At 49.3% G+C, this 15,589-nt stretch overlaps 1 protein-coding gene across 1 annotated transcript in view; it reads left to right on the forward strand.

Annotated features, from left to right (window-relative positions):
* Pitpnm3 (PITPNM family member 3) overlaps window positions 1-15,589 on the forward strand; it is an 88,983-nt gene that overhangs the window by 54,515 nt on the left and 18,879 nt on the right. The window contains exons 5-10 of the mRNA XM_034506515.2: window positions 7,185-7,261; window positions 7,608-7,843; window positions 10,571-10,760; window positions 11,149-11,271; window positions 11,661-11,845; window positions 14,929-15,101. Of these exons, the coding sequence (XP_034362406.1) occupies window positions 7,185-7,261; window positions 7,608-7,843; window positions 10,571-10,760; window positions 11,149-11,271; window positions 11,661-11,845; window positions 14,929-15,101 (984 nt within the window). The remainder of the gene's footprint in view (window positions 1-7,184; window positions 7,262-7,607; window positions 7,844-10,570; window positions 10,761-11,148; window positions 11,272-11,660; window positions 11,846-14,928; window positions 15,102-15,589) is intronic.

Below are 15,589 nucleotides of genomic sequence, written 5' to 3' on the forward strand. Positions count from 1 at the left end.
GTTTATAGTGTCCACCCAATATACATATTCATAAATACTTTGAGACTAAAATAAATACAGGCTAACTAAAGAAATGGTAGAAAATCTAGAAAAGTAGAGAAGAGGAGGAGATCAATCACTGTCCCAGCATGCAGAAAAATTTCCACCATTTAGGTGATTTTGCTTTGACTGCTAGGCTCAGACCCCTGCCCCATCCCTTCTGCCCACACAGAATGTTGTTTCACAGGGCTGGAAGCTGAGGCACCTGTAGGGGAGGGTGACCTGGAGTTTGGATGATGGCTGAAGCTAGAACCTTTCCACTCCAGCTCTGACGGGCCTTCAGAGACTGCCTAGCAACAAAACTTGGCTAGAGTCAGGAAGAAGGCCCATGTTAGTCGACTTACTGATAAAAATAAAATGAAAAAAAAAAAAAAAAAAAAACCCTCAAAACCAAACCAAACCAAAACCAAAACCCCACAAAAACAAAACAACAACAACAAAAATACAGTTACCTTTAGAGAAAGATAGGTTGAACAATCAGTGGAATTCAGCCAGACCTAGTTTATTTTCATTTTTCAATAGCTCCTAGGCTTTCATTGAACAGACAGGAAATCTCCCTGGCTTTTGAGAGCCCAGGAATCTTCTGGAAAAGGCCTGTTATTTTCTCTGCCTCCCTCGGTCTTCTGTGCATTCGGCTCTTGGAATTCAGTCCCTACCTATCATTTTGGCTCGGAGTTTCAGAGGCATCAGTCTGCCATTGCTTGGAGCCTAGGTGGTACAACGTTGGGAACATGTCATGGAGAAAGCTGTTCACCTCCTGCTGGCCAGGGAACAAAGAAGGGACAAGAGGGTCTGGAGGACCCAGAGACAATAGAAGGCCACATTCCTTCCTCCTACCAGAGTCCATTTCCCAGCAGCATGGCAGCTTGGGGACCAAGCCTTCCATACGTGGGCACTAGAGGGACATTCACGATCCAGTTCAGAGAAAGAGAACAAAACCATCATGTTGGTGCAAAACTATGCTTCTATCTACATGTGTGATTACATGTCCTGGAGCCATTTAGGTCCCTTTCAAGATGGTCCACATGGTCCTAGGCTGGGCCAGCCCCACTCAATCCGCCCGATTGGTAGGTGGTAGAGGTGATAGTCAATGCCAGGGGACTGGTAGAATGGAGAATAAAACTGAGTAATGAGTATTCGATCCTGCTGGGTCCCAGCAGTGAGTGGCAAGGGAGGGGGAACAGTTGGGCTCTCCTGCTAGGCTAGGGTGATGTTTTGCTTAGGGAGCCAAGCACATGAGTGCTGACCTTGGCTTTTGTCTCTGTAGCAGTGTGGCGCACGATAATTAGAAGGGCTGATCACGATCTGTGATTTCCAAGGCTGTGATTAAGCAAAAATAGCCTCTATTCTTCAGCCATCAGAAGGAGCCATGGTGAGCTGGGTGGGTCGCTATCCCAGAGCTGGGGCAGCGAAGGGTGCTGGGAGTAGGCACTATGGTAGCTACCTCAAAGGCTACCGTAAAACAACGTCACCAAAACAGCTTACCTCCTCTAAGTCTGGGCCTAGTAGGAACCCAGCCTGAACAAGGCCACGAAAACAGACATGAACAGGTGGTGGAAAGAAACAGGTGGCTTGATGACCAGGTCCCTGGGCCCCTTGCAGGTGGCTTTTCACCACCTAGGATTCTTTGCTAGCTTCTTACCACCAGAAAAACCTGGGAATTCTCCAGATGTCAGCTCAGGAGGTGCTAACATTCCCAGAGTATCTAAGCTCCTAGCTCCTCTAAGAACTTGCTCAGGGAATTATGCATCTCATAGAAAGAGGGGCTCTTCCCCAAATCTGGGGTGTCAGGGGACTTGAGCAGCTCAGAGAGGTTGTGTAGCTGCGAGCACCTGGGACCATCACTTCTAGCTTTTACAAAAATGCTAGTGCCTGAAAGCTAATAACTTCTGCTTTTAGTTTGAGGGAAAACAAAGTAACCCTATAATAGCTAGTCATACCCCATTCAGCACGGTGAGATGACCATCTTGGTCTAGGTAGAACTGAGCAGACTTACCAGCAGAAGTGGCTACTGAGTAGGATTTTGCAGAATACACAGGAGTTTTCAACCTTGCAAAGGGAGGAAAGGCTCACAAGCACAAAGTTCGGCATAAGCAAAGGTGACAAGGAGCGGGGAGTTCTGGCTTGTGGGAGAATCAGACCCAGTGGTCTTGGTTATTGTGGGAGGGTCTTAAAAGGACTAGGTTTGGCTGGGTGTGGTGGTACTTGCCTAGAATCTCAGTATGCAAAAGGCTGAGGCAGGCTGGGCAGTGGTGGCTCACACCTTTAATCCTAGCACTCCTGAAGGCAGAGGCAGAGGCAGGTGGAACTCTGAGTTTGAGGCTAGCCTGGTCTACAAAGCAAGTTCTAGTATATCCAGGTCTACATAGGGAAATCCTGTCTTAGAGGGGGAAAAAGGCTGAAGCAGGAGGATTGCCAAGGATTGGAAGCCAGCCTGAGATACATAGTAAGATTTAGTCTCAAAACAGTAGCAGCAACAGTAACAATAGCAAAGAAGTAAAGTCTTATGGCAGACAGACAGACAGACAGACAGACAGGGCAGCCTTCTGACCACTTTTCTGATTGTTCACAGAAGCCTCTGCTTCTGTGGGTGGCTGTGGTCCTGGCAGGAAGTACCCGAGAGACCAGAATCTGCATCTATCAGGCAAGGTCTCCTGTTGGCTGAAAGTACAACTTCTGTGCAACTGTGCATCCAAGGAAGCAGGGCTCCGTCCCCAAACTGCAGAGAAAGTGAGATATTTCCTGGGGGTGGTACAGGGGAGTTGATGCTGCAGATGCCCTTATCCTGCCTCTAGCCCTCAGCTCCCATCTCTACTGATCTGAAAACTGCTTCAGCATCATCTATGGCCAAGATGCCCTGCGCATCTACCAATTTTATGAGTATTGTGTCAGCCCCAGGGTGGCTGACACCGGGCAGACGGAGCCTGTGGAGGCTCCTAGGTCTATGTCACCAGTGAAGATGCAGGATTTAGCCTCCACCTAGCAGAGGGCATAGTGCCTGGGAGACAGCAGGACCCTCATGTCTTCTCACTGAGTTATTTATAGCCACGCAATGGTAATTTGTGGCAATCACAGCATTTAATCCTGTAATCACACTGCAAGCAGGCACCCAGCCCAGTGAGGTCGGTGAGCCTGCCAGGGCTCGGGGAGGGACTTGGCGGCAGGGCAGGGAGTGTAGAGGCAGTGATGTCCCTATCAGCCTTCATCCTATCTTGTCAGTCATGCTCCTGCCCCTGCACCTGGGATAATATGAATAACAATAACAGCTAACAGGGATCACAGGTCCTATATTCCATGCCTTGTTCTAAAGCCCCTCACCCATAGGGACTCATTGGTCCTCACTCCGCTCCATAAGGGAGTTATGTTGTTACTGTGGCATTCCTGGACTCCAGGTGAGAAAACAGGCTTAGATCACACAGCTGATAAGAACCATGTCTTGAACTCAGACTTTTTGGTTTCAAAGCCCATGGTTTTGGAGATCACAGACTCAGAGGTAGAGCTATTCCATCCATCCCCTTCCCCAATGCTGCTATTGATCTTGGCCAACTCCTCCCTGTACTTGCTCCAGAGGGGCAGACATACTCAGAGGCTACATGCACCACAAGACCACTTTTTACTTCATGCTGGTGTTGGCTTCTTTCCAGATATTCTTTCTCCAGTGACAAATGGTTTCATGTTGAAAAAAAAGAAGAAGAAGAAGAAGAAGAAGAAGAAGAAGACTTGGGCAGCAGATCTGGACTCAATTTTCAGATGCTGTCTGTATTTTCCTTCTTCAGGGAGGGATAGCCTGCAGCTGCATCAGAAGGGCAGGGCACCACCTGGCTGAGTGCCATCTTCAATGGAGGTGGGGCCCTCTAGTGGGGATTTCTTGGCCTTATTTGTTATATGGCTGGCCCAAATGACCTGGGATGTGTAAACTAAAGATTTAAGAGCTTGCTCATCTGTAAAATGGGACCAAGGACAAAAGTCATCTAAACTGAGAAGGCAGCTGGGGAAATGGCTCACTTGACACATGCCAACCCTTGATAATGCTATTGCTGTTCACTGCCATTCTGTCCCGAGTGCAGAACCTAGGCCTCCCCTATTCAGGCCCAGGGCCAGGTCTTTTGTAGTTAGAAAAAGACAGAAGGACTAGGGGGAAGGGTGGCACTGTCCTTCAATCTTAGCATCCAGGAGGCAGGGACAGGAGGATGGAGAACTCCATGCCAGCCTTTGCTATTTAGGGAGACCTTATCTCAATTAAAGTCCAAAATGAAAGCAAGAAGCCGGGGTTGAGAAGATTGAGTAAAGCACTTGCCATGCAAGTGTGAGTATCTGAGTTTAAATCCCCAGAGCTCAGGTAAAGCTGGACACAGTAGACCATGGGTCTGTGGTTCCAATGCTCCTAATGTGAGATGGGAAACTGAGACAGAATTCCCAGAAGCTTGCAGGTAACTTTGTCTCAAGGTGAAAAGTGAGGCCCAGTGTCTGGGGTTGTCTTCTGACTTCTGCATGCAGGCTGTAGCACTTGTGCATGTTTCCACATACATAGCACACACACAAATGCATGCACACTCGCATGCATGCACTTACCCTATATAGACAATAACAGAAACAGGAGAATTAGAAGGTGGCAGGCAGAGCCAGGCCTCAGGAGCACTTGTCCTGACCTCCTTCTCATAAGTAACTGCCCCACTCAGGAAACAATTTTCATCCACACTGAAGCAACCCAGAGCTCACAAAGAAGTTGCCTCTAGCTTAGGGTTGTGTCTGTACGAACCCAATAGTTCAGAATTGCTCTTCCCACATGAGAACAATTCCTTGTCTAGAATTCTTTGCAGGTAGTTCTCCCTTGACCAAGCTGGGGAATGTTGACCCAGACCTTGGTTGGCTAGGGATGCCTTCAGAGCCATGGGAAGGACCCCCACAAACCTTGCAGAGGTCATAGGGGAATGGGGGAGGGTTATCCTCATCTAGAATGGGCTTCTGAGCAAAAAGTTGAGTTCCCCGTCAGCAGAGGCAAAAGAGTGCTTCACAGTCCAGCAGTGAGTTTCAGGCACACAGAGGCAATAATATCCGTCTCCTGGGTGGGGAGAGAGGAGGCATGGTGGACTGGATGAAGGAAGGATTCTTGGGGTGCTAGGCATTGTTTAAGTAAGGGGTAGTTGTGGGATGTCTGAGATCTCTTTCCATATGAGAGTCTGATTAGTCTGATGCAATGAGGAGCATGGGCCTTGGATCAAAGGTTGGCACATTGTTCTGGAAAAGTCCAGAGAATAAGTATCTCAGGGTTTGAGGGCTGAGTCTGTTGCCAGGTGAAGTCAGGTGTTGTATCGTGAAAACAGTCATAGATGATATGCAAATGGATGCGTCGCCTGTGTTTCAAAGAAACTTTATTTACAAAAGGCAAGCAGCAGAGGCTGGAGAGATGGCTCAGAGATTAAGAGCACTGACTGCTCTTCCAAAGGTCCTGAGTTCAGTTCCCGGCAACCACATGGTGGCTCACAACCATCTCTAATGGGATCCGATGATCTCTTCTGGTGTGTCTGAAGACAGCTACAGTGTACTCACATACATAAAATAAATAAATCATTTTTAAAAAGCAGCAGATTCTACTCTTGGCTATAGACCCCTTTATTAGAGCAATGGGAGCTCAGGGGACCCCAAGAAACCCTTCTTGGAGAGGGTGTTGAGTTAGGCAGCAAGCAGGATGAGAAGGGTAGTTCTGAGTGATTCCAAAGCTCCTAGTTGATCCCAGATGGCTGCCTTCCCTTTCTGGGTAGTCACCTTCCCCAGGACATGGTCAGAGCCTTGCTATCTCACTAAAAGCATCAGCCAGGTTTGATTATTTTATTTATTTGTGGTGGGAATGCAACATATTAGGCAATTTGCTCAACCTCTGAGCTACATTCCCAGTCCCAAGCAGATATTTTATATAAGAGGGCTGGGCCCGAAGACTTGACACTTGTTCAACGTGTTCAGGGAGCACTTGTTCTTGTAGAAGAATTGGCTTCAATTATGAGCATCCACATGGTGGCTCACAACTGTTTGTAACTCCAGTCCCAGGCGATCTGATGTCCTGTGTTCTTCTGATCTTCATGGATAACAGGGACACACATGTTACACAGATATATACATTAAGGCAAAGCACTCATCGATATTAAAAAAAAAAAAAACAAAAGAAAACAAAAACAATGTTAATAACTGAAACCAGGTTGGTAAAATGGTTCAGCAGATGAAGGCGCTTGACACAAAGCCTAATCACCTGAGTTCAATCCCTGGGACCCACATGATCAAAGGAGAGACAATTGACTGCTGTGGGTTGTCCTCTGCGTGTGTGTATGTGCACACATATAGATACAAACAAACAAATAATGTAATAAAAGAAAAATCAGCAACGACTCCTCCCCAAAGCAGGAAAATAAAAATGAAAAAAATCTAATGAGTGCTGGACTTGCCCAGCAGTAAAAACTGAGAAGTCCTGTGATCTGCCAGTCATCCGAAGCCAATGAAATATAGTAATATAATTTTTGGGTGAGCCCAGAGACCTGAGGTTTAAGGGAACCAGGGATGTCAGGCCTTAACTCCAGTCAGAAGGTGGAGACTCAGAAACATAATATCCTAAGGCTAACACCGTGAGCATCCCAACCCTTTGTTAGGTTCAGGCCACAGCAGAGGAGGGGATGTCTGCCTACCCCAGGGACTGAATCTTCTCAATTCAGCCCCTGGAGTCAGAGCTAAACCCTCCTGGAAGCTCTTCAAAGGCCCACCCAGGAGGCACAAAACATCTTTTAGCTTGGTCACACTTAGACGAGATGAGCCACAGCGTTCCAACCGTTCTCAAGGGGCGTTTGCCTCAAGTTCCCGAATGTCACAGGACTCTAGCAGGACTTCATTACCGGCAAAGTAAGAAGGACCACTCTTTCTTAGGACATCCTGTCTGTGATGGGTGGCCTCAGCTGGGCTTCTTTTCCTAAGAAGGGCTAAGCCATTTTGTGTTGTCTAGACTCAAGAGCTGGAGGCCTGAACTGAAGGGTACTCCCTAGCTCTGGACTATAACTCTAGCATCCCAGTGAGCCAGGACCCCTCCCCCATGCAGCCAGCGGCACCTAGGGAACACTAGTGTAGTGGGAGCCTGCGGCATTCTTTCTCTGTCCTCTCTGCAGGAGAACTGTATCGGGTGTCCCTTAGAAGGCAGAGGTTCCCAGCCCAAGGAAGCATCGAGATCCATGAGGATGGCGAGGTGCGCTGCGTTTTGGAGGCATCCGGCCAGCATCATAGGAAGAACCCTAGGAGGCTAGACAGGCTGCCTAACTTCCATCCTGTTCTTCTTTGCTGTATGACCCTTTGGTAGCTCCCTGCTGTTCTCTGGGCTTCAGGCTCCCACAGGCACAAGAGTCACTCTAGACTCATCTTACTGTGCTGTCCATTGAGGGTCTGGCCTTCCTAGTAGCTTTCTGGATGTACCAGAGTTCTACAGCGGCCTATGGATGTCAGCCATAGGCCCCCTACCCTCCACCCCCCTTCGTCCTTGAGCGTCCTGGGTGCCTGCTGCCTGCCCGTCTCTATCCTCGCCATATCCCCCTCAGGAAGGCTGCTCACAGCGCTCCTGCAAGACACATGTCCTTCTGCTGGTGCTGCATGGGGGCAACGTCCTGGACACCGGCTCTGGCGACCCTTCCTGCAAGGCGGCCGACATTCACACTTTCAGTTCTGTGCTGGAGAAGGTCATGCGCGCCCACTTCCCTGCTGCCCTGGGACACATCCTTATCAAGTTCGTCCCTTGTCCTGCCATCTGCTCGGAGGCTTTCTCGCTCGTCTCTAAGTGAGTCATTTTGGCTTGTTTGCCCGGTCTGAGTTCGGTGTGGGAGGTGTAAGAAGAGGAATACCCTGCCTTGGGAGCACCTGCTGAGGCCTGTCTGGTGTCAAGTCAGAATTGCTGAGAGCATCACTAGTAGGATATGGTCATTAAGAGTCTTCTGTCAGGGACCTGGGGATACCAGGATCCCTGTGATAGCTCAGATCCACTTCCGTTAGAATAAAACAAGAAACGGACCTTGAGTGATTATCCATTTCCCCCAGCTATCCAAAGAATGGAGCTGGGAGTCACACCAAGGCAGCCTCACTTCAGAGAACAGCCCTGTAGGGGTAGATACTCCAATGGAGGTAGCCCAAGGCACACTGACACTCAGTCAAGGAAGACTTCCCAGAGAAGTTGACTCGAATGTCATAGTGTGGCTAAGTGATTGTCTTCTTTGGCCAGCCTGGTCTTAATCCTGGCTGTGTGAGCTTGGGGAATTGCGTCACCGCTTCCTACCCCAAGAGTCCCATCTGTAAAATGGAGATGATAATGTTATTGACTGGTTCCTAGAAGGTCAGGATGCTGGTGCTGGTCTGTAGGACTAAACCCATTGCAGCACATGGGAAATGTCCACACTGATCAGGACTGCCACTGGCTGCAACGGTGACATCCTAGGGCCACACTTAGCCTGTTTCCTGTGGGTGGAGAATGTCCTGTCCTAGCTCGCAGCAGGGAAAGGATGCTATATCAGAAGCACAGGCAGAACACTAGGCCACTTCCTGCAAGTGCCAGTACGTCCCTCCAATTGTGGACAAGGGTACTAGTGAGGGACAGGCTGAGAGACCAAAGGGCTCTGTGAGAACTGGTCCTCATAGAGACATTCCATCAACCATGCTGGGACTTGAGGGCTCCAATGTCCCAGGGCCCCAGGTGTCACTACTGAAGGAGCTGAAGGTGGGTACCTGGAGCCAGTTGGACACCTGCTTTCTTTCCAATTGTCTGCAAAACAGGCTTTGTGCAGCTGCAGGGCCCACGTGGCCTGGAAGACACTGAGTAAATTATTAAATTATTAAAGCAGGGAAAACAGATTTTTCTGCAGGTGGGGCAAAAGGGACCCCTCGCTCACCCTCCCCTCATATGACCTCAAAGTTCTTCCTTCAAGCACCTCCTCTAGGCTTTCTACCTTGGGGTACACTCAAACTCTCAAGAGAAGGGAAACTTGTATGCTTCCAGGAACTCCAGTGTGGGATGGGCCCGAGAGCCCCGTCTTTCACTTCCGGTGGCCCAGGATCTCGCAGGGGTTAGACATTTCCCCTCCTGCTCATTCCCTGAATGGTGCCCAGAGACTCAAAGGCTGGTGTTCCCGAGTTCCCAGGATGTCTTCAGGTAGATCTCCATCAGAGATAGAAGACAGGAAACAAGTTAGGTCTGTGGCTTCCCAGCTTAGCCAATTGCCCCAGTTCTCCTGTGACCCATGTCAAAGGCAAGATGTGCAGGCTCCTGTGGAGCGGCTGAGTGGGCGGAGCCCTGGAATCTGCTTCTTAGACAAGGGCTTGCTACTGCTGTAGGATTAAGGAGCAGCTGAGCTGGTGGCAGGGCTCCAGTCCCCCACACTCTTAGCAGTCCTGGAGTTAATATTGTTGGCCCACAATCCATCTCAAGAGCCCCGCCTCTCACCCCCACCCCCTTAGGATGGCTGACCTCTAGAGCTGGGTCATCCCTATCTCCAGGAAGATGGATGGCCAGGCCCTTTGAGGGGACAGCAGGAGAGAGCTTACCTCTCCCCCAGGCAGCTCTTGCCAGGGCCATTAATCACCAGTAATCACTACTGGGAGGGAGCTCCTTCTCGGCTAATTAAAATCTCTCTGGCTGCAATCGAGGCCTGTTTCCTCTAATTTGTGTTCTTTGGAGATGAGAAATGGTTGGTGGGAACCTGCCTTGTACACTGCTAGGACTCTGACACCTGCTGAGGGTGCCTGAGTCCTGTCACTTGTCCTCGATTCTGTTGGTCCAGTCTGCTCTAAGTTTTAGGCACTCTGGAATTAGTCATATGGGGTAAGGGCAGGTTGATGGCCTGGGGTGGGAAGTTCTCAGACTTCCTCTGTGTCTATTCTAACCAGTCAGGCTCAACAAAGCATCAGGGTTAAGGGTGCCAGGGGGCAGAGGTAATCTGGGTAGGTATGGGAAGTCAGGTGGGTCTGAGCTGCCCAGAGAGGGAGGGACTTCCTAGGAGGGAGATGGAGGGATACAGAGTCCTCTGGGAGTGGAGTTCTGTAGTGCAGCACCCCCCAGCCCTCTCTGCAAAACCGATGAAGCAGAGAATCTGTCCCCTGAACACAGAACATAGAACATAGAACATACCATCATACATACAGTTAGGTGGTGTCATCTTTACACCAGAGTCGTGGTCATGTCTCCCTTCTCAGCTTCCCAACATCTCTCTTGAGAGATGCTGCTTGCCCACACTGTTCTTCATTAGCTAATTCTCTTTCAGAACTGGGATGTCTTTAGGCTCCTGGCAGATAGCATGGCTATGCCACACCACAGGCTGGCATGGGCTTGCATATATGGGGTCAGCATAGCCTTGAGTCCTCATCTTTTTTCCCCCCTTGCCTCATTGTGATTTGCCTCAATGGACCTTTCCTGGGTCCTTACATTTTTCTGGAGCTGGGCATGGTGCAAGGAGTCCAAAGGCCCATGCCACCCAATTCTTGGTCCTGGCTAGGCTGACTTTGGGCCCCCTGTCTTCAGCCTGAACCCCTATAGCCACGACGAGGGCTGCCTCAGTACCAGCCAGGACCACGTTCCCCTGGCTGCCCTTCCCCTGCTGGCCATCTCCTCCCCACAGTACCAGGATGCTGTTGCCACTGTCATCGAGCGAGCCAACCACATCTACGGAGAGTTTCTCAAGTCCTCTGATGGGATTGGCTTCAATGGGCAGGTAGGGCATCTTGCTCTCTCTCTCTCTCACCCTGTGCCAGCTGCTACCTAAAATGGGGTGGGATCCGCTGCAAGGATCAAAGCAGACTGGAAATGTAGCATCTGAGACTGAGGGAGGCTTTTGATGGGGAGGAGGTGGTCCCCTTGTCCTGATTTGAAGTCTATGCTGACCCTTAGCTAGTATGACTCCTAAGCATGGCCTGACCATTGACTTCTGGCTGACCCCAAAGGAAATCTATTGTCAAGATGAGCCTACCTTCCATTTGTGCTCTAAGCAACTCATTAGGACAAATTCCTTATTCTCTCATGGGAACATGCCCCTTCTGAGTCTGGGTGTAGGGCAAGAGGGCTTCAGCAGGCAAGCCTACAACCCAATTGTACCTCTGCAGGTGTGTCTCATCGGGGACTGTGTGGGCGGCCTCCTGGCTTTCGATGCTATTTGCTACAGTGCCGGGCCCTCAGGGGACAGCCCTGGCAGCAGCAGCCGGAAGGGGAGCATCAGCAGTACCCAGGTGTGGCCAGGCTGGGGAATGGTAGAGGGGAGATGTCCCTGTGTGTGTCTCATAAGAGCAGAGGAGCAGGTGGCTCCCCCAGGGAAGGCAGTTCCGGGTGGTCATGTTGGCATTATGGAGTCTGTGGTACAAAGGACTCTATGGAAATACCAAGAGCATGTTAGCACAGACCAAGAAACAGGCCTAGAAGATGCCTGCTAATGTGTGTCTCCCTAGAGAGCTGCCCAGTGTCTTGACTCAGTGGTCCATCCCTGTGGCCATAGGAAGTGGCCCATGCATAAACCCATTGCAACCATGAGCACATGTTTGGCAAAGGGGGAGAGTCACTTACACCAAAGGGAGGAGGCAGGGCCCCAGGTCCCCTGTGATTGCTATGTGTTCTGTTCAAGGACACCCCTGTGGTGGTGGAGGAGGACTGCAATCTGGCCAGCAGCAAGCGTCTCAGCAAGAGCAACATTGATGTCTCCAGTGGAGTGGAGGATGAGGACCCCAAGAGGCCATTGCCACGGAAACAGAGTGACTCTTCCACATATGACTGCGAGGCCATCACCCAGCATCACGCCTTCCTTTCAAGGTAATCCTCCCTGGCCCCCAGCTGCATCCCAGCATTCCAGAATCCATGAGAGTAAGGACTTGGCTCAGAGTCACCCATCAGTGGGACCTGTGACCAGCCAGTCATCCTAGACCCTTCCCCTGAGACTCATAGATAGCAGGGGATTTCTGGAACCAGGGCCACTTGTCATTGGCCCTGCATCCACACCAGGGAATTTTCTGTTTGTCTCTGCTCTGTTCAAACCTGCAGACACTGGGGATAGTCTATTGCTCCTCTCTGGCCTTTGGCTTTCCCTGTGCAAGGATAGGGCAGCCCATTCACTTCTTGTATAGATTGGCGAATCTAGTGAGGTCACAGAAAGAGGTGGTGGATTACCTCTTGTGCTTGGTGGACTACCCCAGAGTTCATACTTATTGTTTCTCAGAGAAGGAGAAGTGACACTGCTGGGTCCTGAAGAGCTGGGGCAGCATTCTGCTCTCCCTATCCTCACCTCAGTGTCTTGGACACGACAAACTCCACAAACTGTCGTTTCACTTTCTAGAAGAGATGGCTGATGGGAAGCTAAACGAACCATCTGCACATTGATTCAGGAGAGAAATGAGCACTGGACATGGACCCAAACTGGTGGCGGGGGGAGGGGCTTTGCTTATCATTTCTATTCAATTCTCCCCTTTCCACCCTTCTTCACTTTCCCCCGTTTGCCTCCTAAGTGGCAAGAATCATGGCGTCATCAAAACAGTATTTTCTTTCTTTTTTTTTTTTTTTTTCATAATTTATATATAGCTTTACTAAAACACAAAGAATCTCAAAGCCTCTTATACTGTGACCTTCCCCCATATAATTAAAAATATTTGGCAAATATTCTTAATGTAATATAAATTTGGGTATATAACTACTTCCTTAATCCAACTAATTGGATATTTTGGGGTTTTTCAGTTTTTTTTTGTTGCTATAAAAAGCTCTGCATTGGGGATATTTTTTTAAAAAAAGATTATTTTGAGTTTTACTTATGTGTCTGTGTGTCTATGTATGTATGTGCAAATACCTGCAGAGGCCAGAGGAGAGCACTGGATTCCCTGGAGCTGGAGTCACAGGTGGTTGGGATCTACCTGATGGTGGTGCTGGGGACCAGTTGTCTGCAAGAGCACAATGCTCTTGACCACTGAACCAGCTCTCCAGCTCCTACACTAGAGATCGTTGTGCATAAACTTAATGTGTATGCTACACTTACCCGTGGTTTGTATTCCGTGTTTCTATGTATTTATGGTCAGTCAACTACGGTCTGAAAATATTAAATAGAAAATTCCACAAGTAAATCAGTCCTAAATTGTAAGTTGTACACTCTGCAGAGCGGCACGATGATGTCTCATGCTGTCCTGTCCTGAGCACAAATCGCTCCTTTGTCCAGTGTATCCACTCTGTCTATGCTACTTACCTGTTACCACCTGGCTGCCAGGATATCAGATCCACTGTCATGGTACCACAGTACTAGTGTTCACGTGATCCTTGCTTTACTTTGGGAAGGTCCCAAAGTGTAAGAGTAAATTACTATGCTGGCAATTTGGGTATGACAAAGAGAAGCTGCCAGGTGTCCTCTTTAAGAGAAAATGTGAAATTATAATATTTTGCAAAATACACCTAAATAACTTGTATTACATTATATTGTTATAATTGTTATCTTGTTATTAGCCATTCTCTTAATGTGCCTAACATATAAATTAAACTTTATTTCAGGTGCATTAACTATAGGAAAAGCACCCTATGCAAAGGGCTTGGCACTTTCACTGAGGTCTTGGGAGACGGCCCTGTGGATGAGTGGGGATCTCTGTTTATCCTGCAGATGGATTCCTGGAGGTTGGATAGGAGGCTGCAGGTTCTGTAGGGTTAAGCTTTGGATGTTAGGGCTCCTCTATCAAGTCAGCCTCTGGATTAGCATCCAGATACAAAGGAGGGTTGAGAGGTGAAAACCTCAACATTTCTGGTTCATCCTTGAAGCATCCTTTAGGAAAGCCCAGATCTGAAGAGCGATCAGTCAGACATCCACGACTTTAAGTAGTGAGCACAACACAGCCAGCTTTCCCCTCTGGTGCAGGAACAGATGGCTGTTTCTCTGGCAATTAAGTAGTTGGCAAGTGTCTAGGGACCATGCTGTACATGGAATATACATAGTTAAACTTTGTCATCATTGGCTGAGAGAGCAGGAGGCAGTGCGTGAAGACTGCATGCTGGCTCACTCCTGAGGGTGGATCCTTGCCTGCAGCATTTTAAACTGTTACTTTGAAAATTTTTTCTCTAAATTGAATATTTTAGATGACTTTGCCTTCAGAAGGTGACTGATACATCTTGTAATCTCCTGTCACAGTTTAACCATTTACTGGCTCTGGTGCTTGTTGGAAGGCCAGGGAGGCAGCCTTGGCTTCTGTTTGGTTTCAGTGCCCAGCTCTACATCTGTGGTAAACAAAAGCTAGATTCCTTGGGGGTATATCAGGCTCTTGGGATGAGAATGTGGGATCCTGCTCTTATGCATCTGTTAAGAGGAGTGGGGAGACCAGGCTATTTGCACCTGTGTCTGCCTGTTGCCTGAAACATGGGTTATGGTAAAAACCCCACTGCTAACAGCACCAACAGCAGCCAGCTGGCCCATGTGCTGACCAGGCTCCTCCTGTGGAAAGTGCAGGGATTTTCAGACAAACAGCATGCAGGGAATGCAGGATGTTCAATTTTTCTCAGGTGCTCAGCCAGGTTTCATAAGAAAAGCTATAGCAGATCCCAGCTACACAGATTGCTTAAGCATGATCTGTGGATGTCTGGCATGGCAGAATAAGTCCAGGCGGTGGATGCAGGTGGCCCATAAAATCTTTCAGACTCACCACCTGGCCCCTGCGGAAAATGTTTGCTGAACTCTGCTCCAGCCAAATATTGGCCTGGGTGGCTAATGCTAAGTCACGAGCCTCTGTGGATGGTATCAAAAGTGGTCTCTGGTTCGGAGTCCCATTCCAGTAACAGAGGGTTGGGCACCCTGCCCACATAATGCACCTATGCGGTAAAGTGGACACTCCCACGGTCCTGGCCCTCCTCTGACCTGCCATCCCTCCCTCTGGCAGCATCCACTCCAGTGTGCTGAAGGATGAGGCAGAGGCTCCTGCTGCTGGCACACCCCAGCTCTCTGAGGTCAGCCTGGGTCGCTTTGACTTTGACGTATCTGACTTCTTCCTCTTCGGCTCGCCACTGGGCCTGGTCCTGGCCATGCGGAGGACAGTGCTGCCTGGGATAGATGGTGGGTATGGGTGGGCCAATGGCTCAGAGGATCAAACTGGGGAGTGGGAGGGCCGACAGAGTGATGGAGGCAGGTTGGATACAGAGAAATGATAGAAACTGGGGGAGAAGATAGGTGGCTTCCCCAGGCTGGGCAAAGATGAAGCACTTCACTGTCCTTTCCATGTGCCACTAAATTATTAATTGCCCCTCTGTCCTCTGGTCATGCTCCATGAGAATGTAGGCCACAAACATTCACCCTATCACAGCAAACCCTCCCTTCCTGTGTCCAGCAGACTTCCTGCAGCCACATGGGTCTCAGAACCTCTCTACCCAAACTAGCACTGGGGGCCTTTGCCACATAGCAGCTGAAGTTAAAGCTCTTTCCAGCTCCTACAAAGCAGACACATGATGTCATTTGACTAGCACATGCCTTCCAGAGGGTCTGAGGACAGGAATTCAGACTGTCATTCATTGCTCTCTGTTGAAACTCTGGGTCGAGTAGCTGAA

Source organism: Arvicanthis niloticus, chromosome 6 (assembly GCF_011762505.2).
Source record: "Arvicanthis niloticus isolate mArvNil1 chromosome 6, mArvNil1.pat.X, whole genome shotgun sequence".
NCBI classification, from domain to species: Eukaryota; Metazoa; Chordata; class Mammalia; order Rodentia; family Muridae; genus Arvicanthis; species Arvicanthis niloticus.